The sequence below is a fragment of the Lipotes vexillifer genome, unplaced genomic scaffold (genome assembly GCF_000442215.2).
Source record: "Lipotes vexillifer unplaced genomic scaffold, Lipotes_vexillifer_v1.1 scaffold241, whole genome shotgun sequence".
In the NCBI taxonomy this organism is placed as follows: domain Eukaryota; kingdom Metazoa; phylum Chordata; class Mammalia; order Artiodactyla; family Lipotidae; genus Lipotes; species Lipotes vexillifer.
This window is the reverse complement of record NW_006784922.1, coordinates 243,957-265,745: the sequence shown is the minus strand read 5'-3', so window position 1 is coordinate 265,745 and position 21,789 is coordinate 243,957. Positions and strand designations below refer to the sequence as shown.

The following is a 21,789-nucleotide window of genomic DNA, read 5'->3' as shown; positions in this document are numbered from 1 at the left end:
CTGTCCTGGAGAATGTTCCATGAGCACTTGAGAAGAAAGTGTATTCTGTTGTTTTTGGATGGAATGTCCTATAAATATCACTTATGTCCATCTTGTTTAATGTGTCATTTAAAGCTTGTGTTTCCTTATTTATTTTCATTTTGGATGATCTGTCCATTAGTGAAAGTGGGGTGTTAAAGTCCCCTAGTATGATTGTGTTACTGTCGATTTCCCCTTTGTGTTACTGTTTATTTCCCCTTTTTTGGCTTTTAACATTTGCCTTATGTATTGATGTGCTCCTATGGTGGGTGCATAAGTATTTTAAATTGTTATATCTTCTTCTTGGATTGATCCCTTGATCTTATGTAGTGTCCTTTTTTTGTCTCTTGTAATAGTCTTTATTTTAAAGTATATTTTGTCTGATATGAGAATTGCTACTCCAGTCTTCTTTTGATTTCCATTTGCATGGAATATCTTTTTCCATCCCCTCACTTTCAGTCTGTATGTGTCCCTAGGTCTGAAGTGGGTCTCTTGTAGACAGAATATATACGGGCCTTGTTTTTGTATCCATTCAGCCAGTCTATGTTTTTTGGTTGGGGCATTTAATCCATTTACATTTAATGTAGTTATCAATAATGTATGTTCCTATTAGCATTTTCTTAATTGTTTTGGGTTTGTTATTGTAGGTCTTTTTCTTCCCTTGTGTTTCCTGCCTAGAGAAGTTCCTTTAGCATTTGTTGTAAAGCTGGTTTGGTGGTGCTGATTTCTCTTAGCTTTTGCTTGTCTGTAAAGGTTTTAATTTCTCCGTCGAATCTGAATGAGATCCTTGCTGGGTAATCTTGGTTGTAGGTTTTTCCCTTTAATCACTTTTAATATGTCCTGCCACTCCCTTCTGGCCTGCAGAGTTTCTGCTGAAAGATCAGCTGTTAACCTTATGGGGATTCCCTTGTATGTTATTTGTTGCTTTTCCCTTGCTGCTTTTAATATTTTTTCTTCGTGTTTAATTTTTGATAGTTTGATTAATATGTGTCTCGAGGTGTTTCTCCTTGGATTTATCCTGTATGGGACTCTCTGTGCTTCCTGGACTTGATTGACTATTTGCTTTCCCATGTTAGGGAAGTTTTCAACTATAATCTCTTGAAATATTTTCTCAGTCCCTTTCTTTTTTTCTTCTTCTGGGACCCCTATCATTCAAATGTTGGTGCATTTAATGTTGTCCCAGAGGTCTCTGAGACTGTCCTCAGTTCTTTTCATTCTTTTTTCTTTATTCTGCTCTGCAGTAGTTATTTCCACTATTTTATCTTCCAGGTCACTTATCCGTTCTTCTGCCTCAGTTATTCTGCTATTGATTCCTTCTAGAGAATTTTTAATTTCATTTATTGTATTGTTCATCATTGTTTGTTTGCTCTTTAGTTCTTCTAGGCCCTTGTTAAGCATTTCTTGTATTTTCTCCATTCTGTTTCCAAGATTTTGGATCATCTTTACTGTCATTACTCTGAATTCTTTTTCAGATAGACTGCCTATTTCCTCTTCATTTGTTTGGTTTGGTGAGTTTTTACTTTTCTCCTTCATCTGCTGTATATTTCTCTGTCTTCTCATTTTGCTTAACTTTCTTTGTGGGGTCTCGTTTTTGCAGGCTGCCATTTTGTAGTTCCCATTGTTTTTGGTGTCTGCCCCCAGTGGGTAAGGTTGGTTCAGTGGGTTGTGTAGGCTTCCTGGTGGAGGGGACTGGTGCCTGTGTTCTGGTGGGTGAGGCTGGATCTTGTATTTCTGGTGGATAGGACTGTATCTGGTAGTGTATTTTGGGGTGTCTGTGAACTTATTATGATTTTAGGCAGCCTCTTTGCTAATGGGTGGGGTTGTGTTCCTGTCTTGCTAGTTGTTTGGCATAGGGTGTCCAGCACTGGAGCTTGCTAGTCGGTGAGTGGAGCTGGGTCTTGGCATTGAGACAGAGACCTCTGGGAGAGCTCTTGCCGATTGATATTACGTGGGGCCGGGAGGTCTCTGGTGGTCCAGTGTCCTGAACTCGGCTCTCCCACCTCAGATGCTTAGGCCTGACATCCAGCCAGAGTACAAAGACCCTGTCAGCTACATGGTTCAGAAGAAAAGGGAGGAAAAAAAGAAAGAAAGAAAGAAAAAGTTATTAAAATAAAAAAATTTTTTAAGTAATTAAAAAAAAAAGAACAGAGCAACCAAACCAATAACAAATCCACCAATGATAACAAGCACTAAAAACTATACTAAGTAAACATAAAAATCAGAGTCTAGTCACTCCCATACAGCAAACCCCATGTCTACAGTTGCTCCCAAAGTCCACCTCCTCAATTTGGGATGATTCGTTGTCTATTCAGGTATTCCACAGATGCAGGGTACATCCAGTTGATTGTAGAGATTTAATCCGCTGCTCCTGAGGCTGCTGGGAGAGATTTCCCTTTCTCTTCTTTGTTCACACAGCTCCCGGGTTCGGATTCGGCCCCTCCTCCGCCTGTAGGCCGCCCTCTGGCGTCTGTTCTTTGCCCAGACAGGAGGGAATTAAAGGAGCAGCTGATTAGCTGGCTCTGGCTCACTCAGGCCAGGGGGAGGGAATGGTACAGAATGTGGGGCGAGCCTGCAGCAGCAGAGGTCAGCGTGATGTTGCACCAGCCTGAGGCACGCCCTGCGTTCTCCCGGGGAAGTTGTCCCTGGATCCCGGGACCCTGGCAGTGGCGGGCTGCACAGGCTCCCAGGAGGGGAGGTGTGGATAGTGACCTGTGCTTGCACTCAGGCTTCTTGGTGGCGGCAGCAGCAGCCTTAGCGTTTCATGCCAGTCTCTGGTGTCCACGCTGATAGCTGCGGCTCGCACCTGTCTCTGAAGCTCATTTAGGCAGTGCTATGAATCCCCTCTCCTCACACACCTTGAAACAATGGTCTCTTGCCTCTTACGCAGGCCAAACTTTTTCCTGGACTCCCTCATATTTTAAGGATCATGCTTTTGATTTCAAGTCTAAGACCTCTTTGTCTAGCTTGAGATCCCAAAGATTTTCTCCTTTTTTTTCCCTAAAAGTTTTATAGTTTTATGTTTTATATTTAGGTCTGTGATCCATTTCGAGTTACTTTTTGTATAAAATATGAGACTTTGGTCAAGGTTATTATTATTATTTTTTGACCTGTGGATGTTCAGCTGCTCCAATATCATTTGTTGAAAGGGCTATCCTTCCTCCAATGAATTGCTTTTGCCTTCTGTCAAAAACTGTTGGGCATTTTGGGTTCCTATTTTGTTCCAGTGATCTATGTGTATCCTTCCATAGTCATAATTACAGTAGTTATAGAATAAATCTTGAAATTGTCTAGACTGAGTTCTTTCACTTTATTCTTCTTTTCCAAAATTGTTTTTATCCTAGTTTCTTTACCTTTTGATATAAATTCTAAAATAATCTTGTCTATATGTACAGACACTTGCTGGGATTTGATAAGAATTGCATTAAACCTGTACATTAATTTGGGGAGAATTGACATCTTTACTATGTTGAGTCTTCCAATCTATGAACATGGTATATTTATTTAAATCTTATTTGATTTCTTTCATTAGCATTGTGTAGTTTTCAGCACACAAGGCCTGTGTATGTTTTGTTAAGTTTATACCTATATATTATTGGTGGTGGTTTAAGCATCATCTCGTAAGATGTATTGGCCTCAAGCATAGATAAAACTGTGAGCAAAGTTGAAAAGACCAGGGACAGGGATGTACATTTTAAGTACTTTCTAAGGAGGTGTAGGTGTGTTCTGGTTTCTGTTACAGTGATCTTCAACACCCACATGTATACATAGGGTCATCAGAGTCTGAAACGTTGGCATTCAAATTATTCAGCTGATTCTCTCCATACCACCCTATGATGCTAAGTTGTTCCCATGTAGATTTTTCTACAGAGACTTTTCTGCAGGTCAGGGTTATTGAAATATCCAGCCCACCTCTCTACTTCTGTCCATCAGTTAATAAATTGGCCTTCTGTTTACTCATCTTTCTCTGTCATCTTGGCTAATGATACCCTGCCTGTTGATCCGTTTGTGATGACAAAAATTAAATTCCCAATGAAGACTGAGTTCATGGACATGATCAGTTACCCAATGTAAATGTCAACCTTCCTGAGGATCCCCAAATGTGCCCCATACCCTTCAATCTGTAAAAGTATTAAAACTATAAATTGAAATTATAAAGTTGCATAAACACACAAAAATAGAAGATATCGAATGTTTTTCATTGGGCTATTGATAATTGAGTTAGTTCAATATAATATAATCACATTAGGTTGATGTCTTCCTCTTACCTCTTGACTGCTTCCTCTTACTTTAATTTAAAAAGTATCTGGGGAAGAGAAGTGATTGTGGTCAGAAATCCCTGGATGTTTATTCGTTATTTGCAAAGAATGTACTGAAATATATGAAAATTGCATGTTCTTTTTAGTGTTTAGGACTGACTAATTTTATAAACCTTCATTGAAATGTTTTTCTTCTCAGTTTTCAGAAGAAAATGCAAATAAAATGAAGAAAATATATGGGGAATTCTGTAGCCATCACAAGGAGGCTGTTAGCCTCTTTAAAGAGCTCCAGCAGAATAAAAAGTTTCAGAATTTTATTAAGGCAAGTATTTTAAAACTCTGTTACAAAAGGGTAAGCCAGCATGAAGTTCATATTTGTTTTTTAGGTGATCTAACCAAGTTTCACATCTAGGTACTGTTTTTCAGGGAAGAAGGAAGTGATAGGTTTGTGGCAAAGATAGAAAGCCTCTTTTTCTGTGTTAGTAAAATATTTCTCCCATATCATTTATTTTTGTATTTATATTTGCGAAGCCATGTTCTCCATACTTCTGAGCACCTTTGTAATATCCTGTGAAGCTTTTCATGCCCTGACAAGCTATAAATCAGAAGAACCACAGTAAAAATAAAGAACCCACCCCACCCTCACTGGATTAATTTGAAGCAAGTCTGTGATGCACATCATTTCATATATAACTTGTATCACTTGGACAGTATATCTTTTAAAAATTACAGTGGCATTATTCCACTTAAATACGCAATAATTCTTTAATATCTTCAAACACCTGGCCAGTAATCCAAACACCCTCATTAGCTCATAACATTGGATCAGGATCTGACCAAGGTTTATATATTATCCATGGGGGGTTATGTCTTTTAAATCGCCTTTACGCTGAATGCTTCCCATCCCATGTTTTTGGTGTCCTACTTACTTACTGAAGAAATTTGTCCTTTAGGGTTTCATGGGTTCTAATTTTTTTTTTTTTTTTTTTTTTTTTTTAGGAGGGTGTTTAAAGGCAACATTTGGGGTGAGGGTTGCAGCTTGTGAACTTTCTTCTGATTGGTTGGTGGTGAGGTAACAGGGTGATGTTTTGGGAATCTTAACCATCAACCTTCTGGTTCCAAGGCTCAGCGGCCATGGCTCACGGGCCCAGCCGCTCCGCGGCATGTGGGATCTTCCCGGACCGGGGCACGAACCCGCGTCCCCCGCATCGGCAGAGGACTCCCAACCACTGCGCCACCAGGGAAGCCCCATGGGTTCTAATTTTTTATCTACCATTTTGAGCATATGCTCCTGGATTCTCCTCCTCCTTTTTTTGTTTTTTTAAAACATACGTGTGTATTGAGAACTTGAAAATAAGGCTTTGAGATATTTAGAAAAAAAATTGTCCGGATTAGAGGAAACTTAAATGCTATGATGAATAATAACAAATGTAGAGGAAAACCTGTTAGAAAAACAAACAGTTAATTTCAAACTCATGTTCAAAGTGTAACTTTGATTTCTGAGTATTTTTCAAAACTTCTGCGATTCATGAATCTTAGCACTTATGAGTCTTAAAACCTGCTTATTTTTGGAATTAACTCTAAGTACATCAGTGTAACTTGAAACTTCTTAATCTTGGAGAGTTGGATTATTGAAATTAATTTCAAAGTATACAATTTAATGACAATATATCAAGTTTTAATTAATGATGCAGCATGTTATGTCTGAGTAGAATTATACTGTTGCAGATGCTTTGTATTATTAAATTCCTACCTAAAAAGAAAATACAGGTAGTGTTTGTGTATATTAAAATTAAAAAATATATACATATATATATTTTTTTAAGCTCCGAAATAGTAACCTTTTGGCTCGACGCCGAGGAATTCCAGAATGCATTCTGCTGGTCACTCAGCGCATCACAAAATACCCTGTCTTGGTGGAAAGGATATTGCAGTACACAAAGGGTGAGTGATGACTTCTGGGATAAACGTTTGCCTCTTTCATTAGTTTTAAACATAGCTGAGGTGTAAACAGCTATAAATGCTTGTGGGTGCCTGATTCATAAAGATTTTTCATTATGGAAAAACTGTGAAGCCTTAGGATTTGGATCCATTTTGAAAAGTTGTCTTTCATAATGTGACTTGGACAATAGTCTGAATTCCTCCAAGCAGCCCAAAGCAAGTAGATTTCCTCATACTTTGACCCTACCCTTCACATCTGTATTTCCCCCATATCCAGACCTTAATACCTCTTCTTCATCTTCCTATTACCTTCTCAGCAGTGATTTATTAGATTGAGAATGATTTATGAAGGAGCTATTTTTGACCCTGTCAATTCATCATGTTCAAGGACGAACATCTGGATGTCCTTTAAGAACCTGTTAATGCACATGGCTGGCCTATAAGCTCCTTGAGGGGTCTAGATTCAATACCTAGTGCAGAATAGGTTATCAATAAATAAATATAACAGTACAATGAATGGACAGATAAAAGTGCCTGTTCCTCAAGCTAGCTTATTGATCGTGAATAAATTATTAGGATGCTAGTGTCTTCTGTTAACAAGAACTTTGGTTTGGTCTTGCGTAAACTTGCATGGCTGTTGCAGATACTTGGCTCTGCCGCTCATTAGTCGGGCAAGGTAATGAAATGAGCCTCAGTTCTCTCCACTACCAAATGAGAATACTAATCTTTATCTTATGGAATTGTTGTGAGGATTAAGTGAGATTGTCTCAGAAAGTGCCCAGTACACAGCCTGGTATAAATAAGGTGCTTGATAAGTGGGAGCTGTTTTTATTATCTTTATTATGACCAACTGACTTGGAGATCATGAAAGTGGTAATGAGATCTTAAATTCCCACTCTAAAAAGTCAACTTTTTTTTTTTTTTTTTTTTTTTTGCGGTATGCGGGCCTCTCACTGTTGTGGCCTCTCCCGTTGCGGAGCACAGGCTCTGGACGCGCAGGCTCAGCGGCCATGGCCCACGGGCCTAGCCACTCCGCGGCATGTGGGACCTTCCCAGACCGGGGCACGAACCCGCGTCCCCTGCATCGGCAGGCGGACTCTCAACCACTGCGCCACCAGGGAAGCCCGCTTCCTATAATTTAACATAAAATATAAGCACAGTAGAAAGAGAAGAGCCTCATAATTTTGTTCTCAGTTAAAGAATGAAAACAAAATTAAGACTTTTAGTTTATATTATGGTTATATTCTCTTTCTTAAGTTTAATACAATACTCAAAGACTAACATCTGTCGGACTGCGTTAGGCCAGCTAGTGCTCCTCCAAGAATCATCCCATGCCAGATTCCAGGTAGGATGCATGACAGTGATTGCCTGCTGTGTGTCGGCAATGAGAAGTGGGACTTATGGCTCTGCAGGCGTAGACATCATAGTTGCTGAACGAACACTGCCTCCTCAGTTAGGTCAGACTTCTCCAACCTCTCTAGTTGCTGGGAACATGGGTTCATGTGACTCTTTATGGCAGTGCTTTTGGACTTTCATTAGCAGTACCCCTCACCTGGGGATCTCATTTACATGCAGACTCCGATTCAGTAGGTCTGGGGTAGAACCCAAGATAAGCATTTCTAACAAGACCCCCGGGTGGGGCCAATGCTGCTGCACTTTGAGTTGCAAGCGGTTAAAAGACAGTAATTTATTCCTGAAGGTCAGAAGACTCAGAGCCTTTTCTTGGCCTTACTTTAAGTCACTTTGTAATTCAACTTTGGTTTTCTCTACTCAACTTTCCTATATTTAAAATATGCTCTTTTTTTTTTTTTCTTGCGTTATGCGGGCCTCTCACTGTCGTGGCCTCTCCCATTTGCGGAGCACAGGCTCCGGACGCGCAGGCTCAGCGGCCATGGCTCACGGGCCCAGCCGCTCCGCGGCATGTGGGATCTTCCCGAAACGGGGCACGAACCCGCGTCTCCTGCATCGGCAGGCGGACTCTCAAGCACTGCGCCACCAGGGAAGCCCTAAAATATGCTCTTTATAAAGAAGAATCTTTTTTTTTTTTTCATGGTGGGGAGTGCTGCTTAGGTGGATGGCAGGTGTAGTAAAGTAGTGAAGTAAATGAAATATATTCTTTTCATGGGCAATGAGAAAATCTTCCTTGTTAATGATTGGTGTCACGATCTATTCCTTGGTTTTCTCACAAAGCCCTCGTGTACCTATTTGAGGCATTTAGAGCCTGGAAAGTTTAGACCCTTTGGAGGACTTGTTCTTATTCCATTTCACTGCTATTTCTGTGTGTTTATTTCTGCTGCTCTAGGCTCTTAGAGAATCTTTTATTTTCTCTCTTGTTTTTCTTTCTCCTCTCCTAGCATTTTCTGACCTCCTGAAACTTTCCCTTTCAGTTCCATTCACCTCAATAAACATCAATTCATTTTTTTAAAATCAGATATAGAAAATAGCTAAATTTGGTTTCATCTAGAGCTCCACGAGGCTGTTGCAGAAACTTCTCCAGAAGTTTTTCTTAAGATAATCTAGAGATAAGAGATTTGGCTAGTATTTCAGAGTAACAGCTGGATCCGATGATCGTCTACTCTGTTGGCGTGAGCGTGGCTGAGTTACCTACTCTGCGCGGTGCCTCGGTCCCATTTTTTTAGGTTGAAATAATGTTTTAATATATATTAATATCTTTATCTTTATGTTAATGCAGTTGTAAGTTATAATTTTAAATATTATTTTTTTAGGGAGAGAGGGATCTAGGAAAGCAAATGAGTCCGAGGTCTATTCAAGTCACCCTGCAGCTCCCTTCTGGGAGAGGACTCCAGCTTGGGCTTGTAGCTCAGTTAAGTTCTAAGAAGCTAGGTGTGGGGTTTGCTTAATTACCTGTGTCTGGGAAGGTGGAAGGAAGGCCTAACTTGGGATATGACACATTCACTGCTTTAGGAAGGAAGGTCAGACCAGTCTCTAGAATTCAGACATCATATTGTCACAGTGTTTCTGCTGAAGCATCTGATAAGTAAATCTTCTTAATGACACATTTTAACCATCCTTTTGGGGAGGAGGGGTGCCAAGTGATGACAGAATATTTGAAGTTAATCCAATATTTTTGCTCTGGGATTTTTGCTATTTGGATGATGTATTTAACTTTATTTAAAACTAAAGAAAAAATGTCTTCCTTATTAGTGCTCTGGCTTATTTCATGGTGTCTGTTCTTTCTTTTTCCCATGCAGAGAGCACTGAAGAACAGAAAGACTTATGCAAAGCTCTTTGCTTAATTAAAGACATGATTGCAGCTGTGGATTTAAAAGTCAGCGAATATGAGAAAAAACAAAAATGGCTTGAGATCCTAAATAAGATTGAAAACAAAACATGTACCAAGCTTAAAAATGGCCATGTGTTTAGGAAACAGGCACTGATGAGTAAAGAAAGGACCCTATTATACGATGGCCTTGTTTATTGGAAAACCGCTACAGGTCGTTTCAAAGGTACCGTGGCTCTAACAGACCAATTCTCCCTCTTGTTCACGCATATTATTCATTTAACAGAGGACAGATTTTCCAAAGAAAACTGGTTCAGCGATGCAGGCCCACACACAAACCCTAGTTCAGTGGAAAGATCCCTGTAGGATCAAGATGAAAACTTCCATAGGCACAGGTGGCCCACGCTACAAACCTTAGGGGGAAGTTTGCTGCCTCAAGCAAAAGGCTTCCTATGTATTGTGTGGGTTTTCAAGTCTGCGATGTTTGAAATCAAAGGACCTGAGAATTCTGCTAATTGTTGGCATGGAAATATTATTCTGGAAAATGTGCCTACACACTCAGAATCTGTTGTGTGCCAAGCCAGCCAGGAGCTCAGACCATTGAGGGGAAAAATGAGCTCTAAACATCATCTTTGGGACTGAATGATATAATGCATAAATATACATAGTAATGCATAAATATACATGTTGACATTGGTGTGCTGTTTGCTATCAGGCATTAACCTGCATGTTAGTCTGGTTAGAGTCTAAAATAGTTTATTCTGATCCTTAAGAAATGATTCTGTGGCTAGCACCTTGTCTGAGGCTTTGTCAACACTGGCCACTGGATTTAAAACCCTAGAATGGCCTCTGGAGTTTAAAAATTTTACTGATGCTCATGTCTCCTCCCAGAGGTTCTGATTTTATTGGTCTGGGGGTGAAGCCCAGGCATAGGGATGCTCAAAGCACCCAGGTGAGTCTGCAGTCAGGGTTAAGCACCACTGGCCCAACCTTCTTGTTTCTGATATGTCTTAGTATCTTCCTTAGGTAAGCAATGAGAGGAAGAGGTGATTAAATTCCAGGTACTCCAAGGTTGCTACCCACTGAAGGATTATCAGATTTTGGTAGTGCTTGCAACAAATGACCAAAGGACTTATTGTTGCAACTAAACATGAACCATACTTAGAATATTAACCACAACTAAAATATTAACCGCAGTCTGTAGATCCTATTGCTCCAAGTCATTTGCTCTTTATCTGTTTTGTGGAATGAACAGCTGGGTAGCTTTGTGTTAGAATGTTAGTGGTATAGTGAAGGTGGGTTCTTGTGAACAGTATGTAAGGGAGGTGTAGGACCTCAGATTTCTCTCAGATCCAGATGGAACAAAATAGCAGATTAGTATATATAGTAATTCAAGGCAGAAGCTGCCCATAAACATTTTTAATTAAGCACTTTTTTGCCATAAAGGTAAGGGCTTGCTCCATTCTATTAGAACCTTGTTTTTTATTGAATATTTTTCTTCCATTTGGAAGGCTACAACATTAAATTTTGCTGGAGATTTAACTGCACCAACCGTGACACACACAAACGTGCACTTAAACACAGCTTACCTACTAAGTTATCTATAAAATATATCTTTAGCTATCATAATACAGGCATTTTAATAAAGGTTTTATAGTTAGACTAAAAGTTAGTATTTATTTTTAGTATGTTTATTTAAATTATTTAAACATGAAATTAGAATTTTAATAAAGGCATTTGAATTGTGGTTTGCTTCATTAATACTAGTAATATTTTTCCTTTGAAGATATCCTAGCTCTGCTTCTAACTGATGTGCTGCTCTTTTTACAAGAAAAAGACCAGAAGTACATCTTTGCAGCTGTTGTAAGTATATGGCCGTGTGATAAATATTTTAGTTGGTTTAATCCCACATCTCCTTGAAAAATGCCTGAAATCCCTAGTGAAATTAAATGGTCATTGGCAAGATTATGCCTGTGGTATAGTCCCATTATTAGCGATTACAGTGTTCAGTAGCAAGGATCCAATTGGGTTTACCAAGCATGATGTGCATTGATTTATCACAACTAGGACTGGTAGTCCACTGATGCAGCAATTTAGCCACTTGTGAAAATATTGAACTACTTTGGTACTGGTTGGTGAATAGGCACTGCCCTAAAGCCCACAAGGGGACCCTCTACTGTCTGGCTATCTTGGTCTTTCCTCCAGAAACCCCCACCCCCTGCAGTCCTGACTTCCCAGCACCTCAAATGTTAATGCTGGGAATAACAAGTCTCTTCTGGCACCTCACTCTCTCTGTCCCCATTGGACAGTGCCTGCTGTACCGGTTGCCAACTCCATTCATAACTGTTATGATGCTCCTTCTGCCAGACACGAGAACACCATCCTGGTATCTAAAGTGTAAAGACGATTCTTTCTCAATTCTCCCATAATGGCTACTAATACTAAGGTTGTTCGTGTAACACTTATTTTGTAGTGTGTTATTGTAATCTCATTGCCAGCACAGAGTGAGACTCAGACTAGCAGTAAAACCAGTATTTCATAGCGTTTCTTATATAGCATCTTGTCCACAGTGACTCGCTTAAAGATGGAAGATGTCATGAGTCAACCCCTTGTCAGCATCATGGAGCATCAGGCCCTGTTAATAGGAAAGAATCTAAGATGCAGTACCAATGTGGGCGGTATAATGGTGCTTCTCTACAATGTTAGTGTTTATCATCCGTTGACTGATAGGATATTTGGGTACCATTAGCAGATATCCTCAATTCCAACTGGTTTTGGCAAATTCAGAGCTTAAGGAAGTTTACGTTGTGCCGTTCAGAGAAAACAAAGAAGCATGCCTGCTCAGTGATGGATTCTGGAGAGGAAGAGGCTGGAGCAGTGTCTCAGCTGCCTCTCCATCTTGTCAGGTTGGCCCAGTAGGCTTCTTCACCCTGTTCAGCACATTGCCTCTCATCAACACAGTGATGCCAAGTTGTATAAAGGTCAGAGATTATTTCACAGAGCTACACCAGAGGATAACAAGAGGCCTTAAACTAGTTCCATGGCCCTGATCCATTTGAACTGTATATATTGCATATTTCATGACAACCTACTGATTTGTCCAACAACCTGTCTCTGCCGTTATCTTGGATGCTCTGAAGGAACACAGAGAAAATAAGCGGGAAGGTGGGAACATTTTGTTTGCGCTGTGGGATGGTGAGGGCCATGCTGGAAGAGAAAACAAATTCACACCACATTTTTATAAACAAAGGTTTCTTCAAAAACTAAGACCGGAAAGAGAAGCAAATCCTGCTTCTTGGGTGGTATAGGCCAGGTGACCTGCTGATGGATCAAAAATTCGACACAGCAAAAAGACAGCTATTGGGCTTCCCTGGTGGCGCAGTGGTTGAGAATCTGCCTGCCAATGCGGGGGACACGGGTTCGAGCCCTGGTCTGGGAAGATCCCACATGCCACGGAGCAACTAGGCCCGTGTGCCACAACTACTGAGCCTGCGCATCTGGAGCCTGTGCTCTGCAACAAGAGAGGCCACGACAGTGAGAGGCCCGTGCACGGTGATGAAGAGTGGCCCGTGCGCCGCGATGAAGAGGGGCCCCCGCTCGCCACAACTAGAGAAAGCCCTCGCACAGAAACAAAGACCCAACACAGCCAAAAATAAATAAATAAATAACTTAAAAAAAAAAAAGAACAGCTATCTTGTTTTCTAGGACAACGTGCAAATGGATTCAGATCAAGTTGTGATGCTCAACTTAAAATATGACCTGAAATATGAATCTGTTCCTCTTACCTGATCTCTTTTTTTTTTGGGGGGGGGCCTTATATACCATTTTTGGGGAATTTTTGAATTTTATTTAATTTATTTTTTTATGCAGCAGGTTCTTATTAGTTATCCATTTTATACATATTAGTGTATACATGTCAATCCCAATCTCCGAATTCATCACACCCGCTCCCCCACCGTCCCTTCCCCCCTCTTGGTGTCTATACATTTGTTCTCTACATGTGTGTCTCTATTTCTGCCCTGCAAACAGGTTCATCTGTACCATTTTTCTAGGTTCCACATATATGCGTTAATATACGATGTTTGTTTTTCTCTTTCTGACTTACTTCCCTCTGTATGACAGTCTCTAGATCCATCCACATCTCTATAAGTGACCCAATTTCATTCCTTTTCATGGCTGAGTAATATTCAGCCATAAATTATAAATAATTTTATACGTGTACCACATCTTCTTTATCCATTCATCTGTCAACGGGCATTTAGGTTGCTTCCGTGACCAGGCTAGTGTAAATAGTGCTGTAATGAACATTGAGGTGCATGTGTCTTTTTGAATTATGTTTTTTTCAGGGTATATGCCCAGTAGTGTGATTGCTGGGTCATACAGTAGTTCTATTTTTAGTTTTTTAAGGAACCTGCATACTGTTCTCCATAGTGGCTGTATCAATTTACATTCCCACCAACAGTGCAGGAGGGTTCTCTTTTCTCCACACCCTCTCCAGCATTTGTTGTTTGTAGATTTTCTGATGATGCCCATTCTAACTGGTGTGAGGTGATACCTCCTTGTAGTTTTGATTTGTATTTCTCTAATAATTAGTGATGTTGAGCAGCTTTTCATGTGCTTCTTGGCCATCTATATGTCTTCTTTGGAGAAATGTCTATTTAGGTCTTCTGCCCATTTTTGGATTGGGTTGTTTGTTTTTTTAATATTGAGCTGCATGAGCTGTTTATATATTTTGGAGATTAATCCTTTGTCCATTGATTCATTTGCAAATATTTTCTCCCATTCTGAGGGTTGTCTTTTTGTCTTGTTTGTAGTTCCTTTGCTTTGCAAAAGCTTTTAAGTTTCATTAGGTCCCATTAGTTTATTTTTGTTTTTATTTACATTACTCTAGGGGATGGATCAAAAAAGATCTTGCTGTGATTTATGTCAAATAGTGTTCTTCCTATGTTTTCCTCTAAGAGTTTTATAGTATCCGGTCTTACATTTAGATCTGTAATCCATTTTGAGTTTATTTTTTGTGAATGGTGTTAGGGAATGTTTTAATTTCATTCTTTTACATGTAGCTCTCCAGTTTTCCTAGCACCACTTATTGAAGAGACTGTCTTTTCTCCATTGTATATCCTTGCCTCCTTTGTCATAGAATAGTTGACCATAGGTGTGTGGGTTTATCTCTGGGCTTTCTATCCTGTTCCATTGATGTATATTTCTGTTTTTGTGCCAGTACCATATTGTCTTCATTACTGTAGCTTTGTAGTATAGTCTGAAGTCAGGGAGTCTGATTCCTCCCGCTCCATTTTTTTCCCTCAAGACTTCTTTGGCTATTTGGGGTCTTTTGTGTCTCCATACAAATTTTAAGATTTTTTAGTTCTAGTTCTGTAAAAAATGCAATTGGTAATTTGATAGGGATTTATTGAATCTGTAGATTGCTTTGGGTATTATAGGCATTTGTACAATATTAATTCTTCCAATCCAAGAATATGGTATTTCTCTCCATCTGTTTGTATCACCTTTAATTTCTTTCATCAGTGTCTTGTAGTTATCTGCATACAGGTCTTTTGTCTCCCTAGGTAGGTTTATTCCTATGTATTTTATTCTTTTTGTTGCAGTGGTAAATGGGAGTGTTTCCTTAATTTCTCTTTCAGATTTTTCATCATTAGTGTGTAGGAATGCAAGAGATTTCTGTGCATTAATTTTGTATGCTGCAACTTTACCAAATTCATTGAGTAGCTCTAGTAGTTTTCTGGTGGCATCTCTAGGATTCTCTATGCATAGTATCATGTCATCTGCAGGCAGTGACAGTGTTACTTCTTCTTCTCCAATTTGTATTCCTTTTATTTCTTTTTCTTCTCTGATTGCTGTGGCTAGGACTTCCAAAACTGTGTTGAATAACAGTGGCAAGGTTGGGTATCCTTGTCTTATTCCTGATCTTAGAGGAAATTCTTTCAGTTTTTCACCATTGAGAATGATGTTTGCTGTGGCCTTTATTATGGCCTTTATTATGTTGAGGTAGGTTCCCCTATGCCCACTTTCTGGAGAGTTTTTATCATAAATGGGTGTTGAATTTTGTCAAAAGCTTTTTCTGCATCTACTGAGATGATCATATGGTTTTTATTCTTCAGTTTGTTAATATGGTGTATCACATTGATTGATTTGTGTATATTGAAGAATCCTTGCATCCCTGGGATAAATCCCACTTGATCATGGTGGATGATCCTTTTAATGTGTTGCTGGATTCTGTTTGCTAGTAGTTTGTTGAGGATTTTTGCACCTATATTCATGCATGATATTGGTCTGTAATTTTCTTTTTTTGTAGTATCTTTGTCTGGTTTTGGTATCAGGGTGATGGTGGCCTCATAGAATGAGTTTGGGAGTGTTCCTTCCTCTGAAATTTTTTGGAAGACTTTGAGAAGGATGGGTGTTAGCTCTTCCCTAAATGTTTGATAGAATTCACCTGTGAAGCCATCTGGTCCTGGACTTTTGTTTGTTGGAAGATTTTTAATCACAGTTTCAATTTCATTACTTGTGATTGGTCTGTTCATATTTTCTGTTTCTTCCTGGTTCAGTCTTGGAAGGTTATCCCTTTATAAGAATTTGTCCATTTCTTCCAGGTTGTCCATTTTATTGGCATAGAGTTGCTTGTAGTAGTCTCTTAGGATGCTCTGTATTTCTGTGGTGTCTGCTGTAACTTCTCCTTTTTCATTTCTAATTTTATTGATTTGAGTCCTCTCCCTCATTTTCTTGATGAGTCTGGCTAATGGTTTATCAATTTTGTTGATCTTGTCAAAGAACCAGCTTTTACTCTTATTGATCTTTGCTATTGTTTCCTTCATTTCTTTTTCATTTATTTCTGATCTGATTTTTATGATTTCTTTCCTTCTGCCAATTTTGGGGTTTTTTTGTTCTTTCTCTAATTGCTTTAGGTGTAAGGTTAGATTGTTTATTTGAGATGTTTCTTGTTTCTTGAGGTAGGCATGATTGCTATAAACTCCCCTCTTAGAACTGCTTTTGCTGCATCCTATAGGTTTTGGATCATCGTGTTTTCATTGTCATTTGTTTCTAGGTATTTTTTGATTTCCTCTTTGATTTCTTCAGTGATCTCTTGGTTATTTAGTAACGTATTGTTCAGCCTCCATATGTTTGTGGTTTTTACGGTTTTTTTCCCTGTAATTGATTTCTAATCTCATAGCATTGTGATCAGAAAAGACGCTTGATATGATTTCAATTTTCTTAAATTTACTGAGGCTTGATTTGTGACCTAAGATGTGATCTATCCTGGAGAATGTTCCGTGTGCACTTGAGAAGAAAGTGTAGTCTGCTGTTTTTGCATGGAATGTCCTATAAATATCAATTAAATCTATCTGGTCTGTTGTGTCACTTAGAGCTTGTATTTCCTTATTAATTTTCTGTTTGGATGATCTTTCCATTGGTGTAAGTGAGGTGTTAGAGTCCCCCACTATTATTGTGTTACTGTCAATTTCCTCTTTTATAGCTGTTAGCAGTTTCCTTATGTATTGAGGTGCTCCTATGTTGGGTGCATATATATTTATAATTGTTATATCTTCTTCTTGGATTGATCCCTTGATCATTATGTAGTGTCCTTCCTTGTCTCTTGTAACATTCTTTATTTTGAAGTCTATTTTATCTGATATTGAGTATTTGCTGACCCAGCTTTCTTTTAATTTCCATTTGCATGGAATATCTTCTTCCATCCCCTCACTTTCAGTCTGTATGTGTCCCTAGGTCTGAAGTGGGTCTTCAGACCCACTGAAGTGTAGACAGCATATATATGGATCTTATTTTTGTATCCATTCAGTGAGCCTGTGTCTTTTGGTTTGAGCATTTAATCCATTCACGTTTAAGGTAATTATCGATATGTATGTTCCTATTACCATTTTCTTAATTGTTATGGGTTTGTTTTTGTAGGTCCTTTTCTTCTCCTGTGTTTCCCACTTAGAGAAGTTCTTTTCGCATTTATTGTAGAGCCGGTTTGGTAGTGCTGAATTCTCTTAGCTTTTGCTTGTCTGTAAAGCTTTTGATTTCTCTATCAAATCTGAATGAGATCCTTGCCTGGTAGTGTAATCTTGGTTGTAGGTTCTTCCATTTCATCACTTTAAGTATATCATGCCACTCCCTTCTGGCTTGTAGAGTTTCTGCTGAGAAATCAGCTGTTAACCTTATGGGAGTTCCCTTGTATGTTTTTTGTCATTTTTCCCTTGTTGCTTTCAGTAATTTTTCTTTGTCTTTAATTTTTGTCAATTTGATTACTATATGTCTTGGTGTGTTTCTCCTTGGGTTTATCCTGCCTGGGACTCTCTGCACTTTCTGGACTTGGGTGGTTATTTCCTTTCACATGTAAGGGAAGTTTTCGACTATAATCTCTTCAAATATTTTCTCAGGTCCTTTCTCTCTCTCTTCTCCTTCTGGGACCCCTATAATGCAAATGTTGTTGTGTTTAATGTTGTCCCAGAGGTCTCTTAGGCTGTCTTCATTTCTTTTTATTCCTTTTTTCTTTATTCTGTTCTGCGGCAGTGAATTCTACCATTCTGTCTTCCAGGTCACTTATCCGTTCTTCTGCCTCAGTTATTCTCCTACTGATTCCTTCTAGTGTATTTTTCATTTGAGTTTTTGTATTGTTCATCTCTGTTTGTTTGTTCTTTAATTTTTCTAGGTGTTTGTTAAACATTTCTTACATCTTCTCGATCTTTGCCTCCATTCTTTTTCTGAGGTACTGTGTCATCTTCACTATCATTATTCTGAATTCTTTTTCTGGAAGGTTGCCTATCTCCACTTCATTTAGTTGTTTTTCTGGGGTTTTATCTTGTTCCTTCATCTGGTACATAGCCTTCTGCCTTTTCATCTTGTCTATCTTTCTGTGAATGTGGTTTTTGTTCCACAGGCTGCAGGATTGTAGTTCTTCTTGCTTCTGCTATCTGCCCTCCCCTCTTATCTGATCTCTTGAAGAGTTATTGGTGCCACCCTTAGAGCACATTTGCCATTAAGTGGGACACTAGGAATGCAATCCACCAAATGTCAGAATGGAGGCAGCCACAACTTAGGTCCTCTTGGTATAATGTGTTTATCTATGGACAGTAGTAAGATGGTGCTGATACTGTTTCCTGATGATGTTAGTCTGCCACATAGCTGTCTTCATAAAGGCCAGTCAAGGCCTTGTCAATGTCAGGGAGCAAAAGAGAAAGCATTATTCTGAGTCAATGCACACTACTGTTCAATCCTATGCTTTTTAGTTGCATCATTTACATTTAGTGGACACAAATCCAGGTATCTTACTTTGTAGTTAACAGCATGAGAGAATTGATGGATTAGCTAGGAGTATACAAATATCTGGATTTCCTAGTACTCGCCGTAGTATTTTAGAAAGTTATCGTCATGCTGATGACCGTAGGTGAGATGCTCTGCTCCTTGTGCTGTTTGAAACTTTTCTTTAGTAAATTCTTAACTTGCTACGTGTTGCAGAAGACATGATGAATTTGAAAATGGCCAAGAAGATAAGCAGCTGAAAGTAGCCAGAGGTTGGAATAGCTTCCTTACAAGAGAATTTTGTTGTTTTTTAAAGAGGACTCTGGAAATGGGAGTAGGACCAACTCTAAAAATGAGTAGGAAAAAATACATGTGTTCACTAAATCCTAGAATACTGAATCTAGGAGGACCTCTTGAATATCAAAGAAGGTAGTTTCAAGATGAATGAGCAATAAAGAAAACACAAAGTGATTGTGTAGATGTGCAAGTGCAAGTTCAGTATGACGCGACCTTAAGATCTTGTTATCACAGTGGAATCCTGAATGGAATGATTCACTAATAGAATCAGCCACTTTATGGAATCACCAGTGGATATGGTGTAACAATGAGGCTGAATGTAGCAGTTCCTTTTCCTCTTTGCCTTGGGCAGAGGTTGTCAACTCCAGTGTCTACAGGGATTGGGCAGGAAATGTAAATGAGTAAACTGGACCGGACTCTTGCTATCAAGGAGCTGATAGAGAATGGTAGGGACCACAGTGAACTGGTGAATTCATGCCCTGTCTCAAAGAGGGCAGGGATGGCTCAGCTGCCGCCTGTGTTTTAAAATGAAGCTATGGGCCCAGGATTGCCAATCTTCTGCTTTCTCCCAAAACCCAGAAATCTAGAGTTTTAAAAAAAGTGAAATGCTCAGTTTTTACAGGCTGGCAATTATTTTTAAAAATCTTTTGTCAAAGTGCTGTGGCACAAAGAAAAGCTCTCTGCAGGCTGAGTTAGGCCTTTGCATCACTGGTTTTTGTGTGTGTGTGTGTGGTACGTGGGTCTTTCACTGTTGTGGCCTCTCCCATTGCGGAGCACAGGCTCCGGACGTGCAGGCTTAGCGGCCATGGCTCACGGGCCCAGCCGCTCCGCGGCATGTGGGATCTTCCCAGACAAGGGCACAAACCTGTGTCCCCTGCATCAGTAGGCGGACTCTCAACCACTGCGCCACCAGGGAAGCCCTGCATCACTAGTTTTTAACATCTGTCTCCAAAGTAGACAGGTTACCTCCATTCCTAGAGATTTAATTTGAATTCTTGATCATCTCTAGTGTCCATGTGTGATTAGTTTGAATAATCATAGTCATGTCCCTGATGGCTCCTGGTCTGTGGTGGTTTAATTAATGCTACGTTCTACCCACTGACCTATTTTTCATTTATAAAATATCTGACTCCACCACCTCCTCTCCTGCAACACTAAACAACTAGTTCAAATGGTTATATATACGTGTGTGTGTGTGTGTGTGTGTGTGTGTGTGTGTGTGTGTGTGTATTCAAAGCTACTCTGCCTCTTTATGTACAGAGGCTACTGACCTTGTAAGCTGAGGAAGTTAAAACTGCTTTGCAAGAAGGAAAGCAGATAAGGTCTTAGATAGTAGATCCATATTCGAATAAGGGATGTTAACAGTGCTCAGGGGCTGTCCCTAATTAGAACGGGCAGTGTTCCAAGAGCTCTGCCACAAAGTGGCTTTTACTTCCATGAGCAGAGGCAGCGAGCAGGACTGGGTAGACCAGTAGTCTGTCCCATCGTGGGTTGCTTTTTTGTATATGCTACTCTTAAGAATTGGATGAAGATAGAATGAAGAGGTCCTCTGGTCATTCCCTTGCACACAACTTCAGATGTGGTAAAGCTGGGTGATGCTGGGAAAGCCAACATGTCAGCACCAAGGAGTCAGCAGAGAGGGATGGAGCAGTGTGTTCTGGATAAAGGCGTCGCTCAGTCCAAGAGTCCAAGAAGCAAAACCACATGCTGCAACCAACTCTGTAAACAGTGGTAGAAGCCACAAACCAAAGAAGATTCTTCATATTTGGCCCCCAAACTGTTCATCCTGCCGGCATTCTTTTGGCCATCATTTTCAACCATAGCTACCTACCCAAATTAGTATTATCAGTATCTTATTCATCTTTGAATCCCTAGTGCTTAGAATGGGGCATTGAAGAATCATAGTAAATGTTGATAGAAAAGGTGATTTAATCATGGCTTCGATGCCAAATTTTAGACTTTGTTCCTATTTCTCTCTGATGGAGTTATGCCAAATATAGTTCTACTGACATTTATTGAGTTGCCTACTTTATTCAAAACATTGGGTTAGGCATATGAAGATGGATTAGACCCATTCCTGCCAACAGAGGGCTCACCTGGTTGGTGGGAACAAGAGGCATTTGCAGGTTGCAGTGAGGCTACTGTGCTCAGTACTACAATAGCAGTAGACATTGGTTCTGGGGAATCTGAGGTCTTGCCTCCCCATTCTTTCTTTCCTTTTTTTAAAAAATTTATTTATTTTATTTATTTATTTTTGGCTGGGTTGGGTCTTTGTTGCTGCGCACGGGCTTTCTCCAGTTGCGGCGAGCGGGGGTTACTCTTCGTTGTGGTGCATGGGCTTCTCCTTGTGGTGGCTTCTCTTGTTGCAGAGTATGGTCTCTAGGTGCCCGGGCTTCAGGAGTTGTGCCTCGCCGGCTCTGGAATGCAGGCTCAGGAGTTGTGGCGGATGGGCTTAGTTGCTCTGCAGCATGTGGGGTCTTCCCGGACCAGGACTCAAAACCTGTGTCCCCTGCATTGGCAGGTGGATTCCTAACCACTGCGCCACCAGGGAAGCCCTTGCCTCCCCAGTCTTACCTTTCATATTTACAGTTTACTCTTTGGTACTTGGGGTTCTGTACCCATCAGCTTGTTGAAACAGTGTTACTGTTAACTGCCAAATCCAGTGGACTCTGTAGGTCTTCCAACCCTCGTAATCTCTTTGTAATTTTTTTTTTTTTTTTTTTGCGGTACGCAGGCCTCTCACTGTTGTGGCCTCTCCTGTTGGCGGGCATAGGCTCC

At 39.9% G+C, this 21,789-nt stretch overlaps 1 protein-coding gene across 1 annotated transcript in view; it reads left to right on the top strand.

Moving 5' to 3' along the window:
- ARHGEF28 (Rho guanine nucleotide exchange factor 28) overlaps positions 1–21,789 on the top strand; it is a 155,666-nt gene that overhangs the window by 83,558 nt on the left and 50,319 nt on the right. The window contains exons 15-18 of the mRNA XM_007457043.1: positions 4,474–4,596; positions 6,101–6,218; positions 9,428–9,682; positions 11,243–11,319. Of these exons, the coding sequence (XP_007457105.1) occupies positions 4,474–4,596; positions 6,101–6,218; positions 9,428–9,682; positions 11,243–11,319 (573 nt within the window). The remainder of the gene's footprint in view (positions 1–4,473; positions 4,597–6,100; positions 6,219–9,427; positions 9,683–11,242; positions 11,320–21,789) is intronic.